The following is a 6,000-nucleotide window of genomic DNA, read 5'->3' as shown; positions in this document are numbered from 1 at the left end:
CAGGACTGGGCTGTTAAAATTCCAACTAATCATCCAAGTGCAGACAAAACATTTCAAAAGCAGCATATGTTACCAATAAAACATTTTCTCTAAGTAGTTTGGCAGGCGACAACGCATTGTTCCACTGTTTCATGCTAGTACACACTGTTGACTAGTCATGGGACAAAAAGGCAAGTTACTACCATAATGCAACAAGAGCAGCATGTGACCCTATCTGATTTGCTAATACACTGAATAATAGACTAGATATATAAATTAAATGTGACAAGAGAGAGCACCAGTATTTTCAGTGATAATAACAACATATCAGTGAAAAGTAGACAATTTCCTTTAAATATGGATCCACAGAGATATTTCAACAATGTAGAGAGAGATTCATGTAAGTTTACATGGTTACAATGAGTTGTCTATTCCTTACAAACATACTTTGAATGGAAATAGATGTGTGTTAGTAGCACACCTCTTTTCACATTTATAAAGAATGTTGCCTATGTCTCTTCATCCATGAGTCAGTAAGAGCAGCTCAAAAGGAAATGTGTTCTCTACTGTATTTTTCAGACAGGGGGATCAATAAAATATGCCCTCTCCAGTGAAGGCCAGTTTAAGAGGGTTGCCTCATCTGGTCTTATAGGGAGGCCAGCTCAGCATCTAGCGAGAAAGTTATTGAAACCAGTGCTTTTTTCTGGGGGGACGCAGGGGTATGCATACTCCTAAATGTTTTGTGACTCTAAGTTTGGCCTCATTGAGGGGCAGTATTTCAATGAGTAGGAAAATGAGAGTACAGTGGTCACTCAGGTTACGTAACTCTCTGCATAGGTAATACGTATTTTTCCGCGTTTTGCCGCTTGCACATGCGCAGAAGCAACACCTCTGGTTATGGATTTTTTGGGGGGGTGCACGGACCCCCGGAACAAATTAAATCCATATCCAGAGTGTCCACTGTACCCCTAAATATTTTTTTATGAAAAAAGCATTGATTGTAGCACTATTAAATAAGATCACAGTTAAAGGTAAAGGTAAAGGTACCCCTGCCCGTACGGGCCAGGCTTGCCAGACTCTAGGGTTGTGCGCTCATCTCACTCAAGAGGCCGGGAGCCAGCGCTGTCCGCAGACACTTCCGGGTCACGTGGCCAGCGTGACAAGCTGCATCTGGAGAGCCAGCGCAGCACACGGAACGCCGTTTACCTTCCCGCTGGTAAGCGGTCCCTATTTATCTACTTGCACCCGGGGGTGCTTTCGAACTGCTAGGTTGGCAGGCGCTGGGACCGAACGACGGGAGCTCACCCCGCCGCGGGGATTCGAACCGCCGACCATGTGATCGGCAAGTCCTAGGCGCTGAGGTTTTACCCACAGCGCCACCCGCGTCCCTAAGATCACAGTTACAATGTGCAAAAATGAGGAAGAGAGCAAGGACCAGAGGGGCACGGGCTTCTTTGCTTAAGATGGAAATTGCGTTTCCCATGTGACGCCAGAGAGCATCACAAAGCCTTTCTCCTGCTGCTTGTGGCCTTTTGCACATTACACCGAAGCCCTCCCCGTTCCCATGCACTGCGTGGCTGGTTGGCTTAAATAACGCCCTGTGTTTAAGCAACTTCCAGACATGCATTAAAAGGCCATTGTGTGTAGATGGAGGTTTCACCGACGACGCCCCACTGCCATGTCCATGGGAAACCTGCATTGAAGAGAACGCCTTTACTTTTTAGTTTTATTTATTTCATAAAATGAATGCAGCGCTTGATTGTAAAAAGAAAAAAACACTCTTTAAAAAAAAACCCTGCAAGCTCAAACGTGAAAAAACAATAATGTTTCCGATGTTAATTAACGTGGTTTTATTATTGTTGTTTTATTACCATTGTTATTACTACCGCGACCAGCAGGGGTCGCCAACGAGCTGGGTAGGATCGCCCCGCTTACGGCTTGGTTAGTCCCCGCCCGGCCGCCGTCCGAACCAATCTTCCCGGCTGCGGCCTAGTCCCCTCGGGAAAGATGGCGGCGGCAGCGGACCGTCCTCCCGCGGAGGCCGCCAAGCCCCTGCTGGGGCTGCTGAACGGCATCGCCCAGGCCACCTACTACGGCAACGCGGAGATCACGGAGGAGCTGCTGCGGGACCAGCTCTACCCGGAAACGGCGCCGCAGGAGTTCCGAGCCTTGCTGGCCAAGACGACCGGCGTCGTCAAGGTAACGGGGGCGGGGCCGGCGGGCCAGGTAGAGGTGCCGGGCAGCCAATGGAGCGGCGCGTTGGGGGCGGCGGGGCGGGCGGAAGGCGGGGCGGCGCAGCTGAGCAGCCAATGACTTCGAAAGAGGACTAGACAAATCAGGCCGTGTGGCCTAGTGGTTAGAGCGTCAGACCTGGACCTGGGCGATCCGGGTTCAAATCCCCCAGCGAGGGGGATGACCTTGGTCCAGTAGCTCGCTCTCAGCTCAGCCTAACCTTCTTCACAGGGTTTGTTATGTACTGAGTTGAATAGGATCCAGAATGCAGCAGTCTGATTGGTCCTAGAACAATAGGATTCAGAATGCAGCAGTCTGATTGGTCCTAGAACAATAGGATCCAGAATGCAGCAGTCTGATTGGTCCTAGAACAATAGGATCCAGAATGCAGCAGTCTGATTGGTCCTAGAACAATAGGATTCAGAATGCAGCAGTCTGATTGGTCCTAGAACAATAGGATCCAGAATGCAGCAGTCTGATTGGTCCTAGAACAATAGGATCCAGAATGCAGCAGTCTGATTGGTCCTAGAACAATAGGATTCAGAATGCAGCAGTCTGATTGGTCCTAGAACAATAGAATTCAGAATGCAGCAGTCTGATTGGTCCTAGAACAATAGGATCCAGAATGCAGCAGTCTGATTGGTCCTAGAACAATAGGATTCAGAATGCAGCAGTCTGATTGGTCCTAGAACAATAGGATTCAGAATGCAGCAGTCTGATTGGTCCTAGAACAATAGGATCCAGAATGCAGCAGTCTGATTGGTCCTAGAACAATAGGATCCAGAATGCAGCAGTCTGATTGGTCCTAGAACAATAGGATTCAGAATGCAGCAGTCTGATTGGTCCTAGAACAATAGGATTCAGAATGCAGCAGTCTGATTGGTCCTAGAACAATAGGATCCAGAATGCAGCAGTCTGATTGGTCCTAGAACAATAGGATTCAGAATGCAGCAGTCTGATTGGTCCTAGAACAATAGAATTCAGAATGCAGCAGTCTGATTGGTCCTAGAACAATAGGATCCAGAATGCAGCCGTCTGAATGCAGCTCCAGGTGGAAGGGAATCCGCAACCTGATTGGCCTACAGATGAATCCCGGAATTAGCCAATCACGTGGGGCCCATTTTGTAAATAATGTGTAAATAATGTATAGAAAGCAGATAGTTTGGGGAAACTTCCATTCCTCGCTACTGTGAGCTGAATAAGAGCATGAAATCCACTCTCGACTCCGAGTATATTTCAGGGTTGTTATGGGGATAAAATGAGAAAAAGTTGGGATATAAATGCAGTGAATCAATTCACAGAGGAGACGGCGATATGGATGGCTCCACCGTCAGAAGCAGCAATGCTTCTGGATATCACATGCTCAGATCCTGGTCTCTGGTTTCCCAGAGGCAGCTGCTCAGCCACGTGGGAGACCAGGAGGCTGGGTTAGACCATTGGGCTGATCAGGATACAGTGGTACCTCTGGATGCGAACGGCATCCTGAAGCGAACGCAACTCTGCACGTGCGTCTGCGCAAGCGGCAAAGCCGTGGAGCGTAACCTGAAAACGCTCAAGCCGAAGCTACTTCAACCTGAGCTATGAATGTACAGGGCTCTTCTTGGGTTCTCATGAAACACCATGTTAGGGTTGCCATGCGTCCAGAAATTTCCAGACATGCCCGGATGGAAATTGCTAAAATCCGGACGTATGGCAACCTTAAATAGCGTTTCTTCAGTGATTTCCCCTAAAAAGTCACTGAAAACCTTCGTTTCTTGTTGCAAATATGCCAAAAAGGCTCAACAATTTTGCCCGGCCCTCAAACCCTAAAGTGATTGAAAAGCCAGAGTTGGGAAATTTTCCTAGTTGCCTTCAAGTGGTGAGCATTGCTCATAAAGCAAGTGCCATGTAAAAAAAAACAAAAACAAAAACCGGGGGGGGGGGCACAGTTCCAGGTTCTGGGGTGGCCTCTGGCAGAATGCCTCTATTTATTTATTACATTAATATTTCACATTTTTCTTTCAAGGAGCTCAAGGTGGTGCACATGCTTCTCCTCTCCCCATTTAATCCTCCCAACAACCCTGGGACGTAGGCTTGCACTGAGAGATGGTGCCTGGCCCAAGGTCACCCAGTGAGCTTTGTGGCTGGTGTGAATTTGAACCCTGATCTCCCAGGTCATAGTCCAACACACTAACCATTGTTCTCCAGTTTAGCAGAGGCCTTCCCACCAGCCGCCAGGAGAGAGACAGGATGAGAAACTGGGCAAGGAGGGAGCAGGGCTCACCTCAGTCTGGGTGGCACAGAACGTAGAAACACATTATTTTTATTATATTTACATCCTGCCTTTTCTCCTGACAAGGATCAAGGTGGCTTACAGATAAAATAAGAGCAGCTGAAAACGGGGTGGGAAGGCAAGGAATAATTAAAAAACAATTAAATTTTAATAGGATTACAACTACATGTATAAAATCTATTATATGGGTACAGACTAGGAGATTTTTTGAACAGTGGGCCCCAAAGACCATGAAATGCAGGCTTATGCCCAAATATATGCAAATAGAAGCACTGTGATCATTCTCAACAGGAGCAATTGGCAAGAGTTTTTTCTAAACTACTTTCAACATCTCTGTTAGGACAGAGATCCCTGGTACCAACTGAGCCCTAAACTAGAATTAAAGATGCTGACAAATTTTTGATCAGCAATATAACGTTGCAGTTTATCTTTGAAATTCTTTAGTTTGAAAAGCTTTTTCTTTTAGGTCATCCACAAAATATCCTGTGAGACTGAAATGTTTTACCACTTGTTTCTGAATGTTGTAATTTTTTTAACGTCAGATTTCTTTTTTTATTTTGAATGCCAGATTTGTATCCCTTTGTTCATTTATGCAGAAGCAAGGGTGCATATTACTTCAGAGAAGGAGCCCCTACTGCTGTAGCTGAGGGCATTTCTGTTGTGACCCACATGCCTCATTCAAAAGCAGGGACCCTTTTCATGCTGAGGGCCACAGGCAATCTCTGTGGGGCCACGTGCTAAGGCAAGGAGGATACTGCAAATGTATGTGATGCAACAAATGCGAATTTTACGTTTGTACAATAGGGTAGTTTCGACACACACTCACCCATGCTTCTCTAACCTCCATCCAAGCAAGCAAGACTTATTTATTTGTTGTATTTATATAGCTCCTTTCAGGTGGACCTCACAAATTGCTTTATGTCAAGTTATTATTGTCGGAAATCAAGCCTTTATCAGGAGAAACTGGCAACTCTCCCAGGCACCCGGCTTGGTCTCCTGTTGACCTCCCTGCCTGCTTTCCCGGCAAGATCCAGGCAGAGGTCGCGATAGGCGATCCTTCTCAGCGTGAGAAGAACACACCCCTCTTTCCTGCCCCCCCCCCCCGGGCAGGGGAAAGAGATAGACAGAAACGTATTTACATGCCTTTATTTCTGTCTTTGCAGCGTTACAGAAAACATGACTGCTCTCTTCATACTCCTGCAGTCGAGAGAGAACAAACACTTCCTGTCCAGCTCATATTACACTCTGAGCTAATTCCGGTGCCCTCTGCACTGTGAATTGACTGTCCCTCTGTTTCCCACGGAACAGTCCCAACATTCCCATTATGTTTTGTTTTCAAGCTACCAGCAGCTCGTGGCTGCATTGCTTCAATATCGTAACGATTATAACAGTAAAAATTGCTTTTTAAAAAAGTTACAGCCTGAATGGAAAATGCAACTTCTTTGTTTAGAAAAAGTTCTTCCTTCTTTTTCTCACTCCCCTCAGGGCAAAGGGGTTCTGCAGAAGCCCCTGTGGTG

The 6,000-nt window shown here is 46.7% G+C and overlaps 1 protein-coding gene across 2 annotated transcripts in view; it reads left to right on the top strand.

The window, feature by feature from the left end:
• Positions 1-1,922: 1,922 nt before the first annotated feature.
• COMMD1 (copper metabolism domain containing 1) overlaps positions 1,923-6,000 on the top strand; it is a 68,796-nt gene continuing 64,718 nt past the window's right edge. Inside the window, exon 1 of one of the 2 annotated variants that reach the window (XM_080997511.1) lies at positions 1,923-2,178. In XM_080997511.1, the coding sequence (XP_080853637.1) occupies positions 1,987-2,178 (192 nt within the window). In that variant the 5' untranslated portion in view covers positions 1,923-1,986. The remainder of the gene's footprint in view (positions 2,179-6,000) is intronic. The other variant, XM_080997510.1, reaches the window with a different exon arrangement.

Source organism: Podarcis pityusensis, assembly GCF_964106645.2.
Source record: "Podarcis pityusensis genome assembly, chromosome: 3".
NCBI lineage: Eukaryota > Metazoa > Chordata > Lepidosauria > Squamata > Lacertidae > Podarcis > Podarcis pityusensis.
The sequence above is the reverse complement of the archived record's forward strand: the minus strand, read 5'-3'. Positions and strand labels throughout refer to the sequence as shown.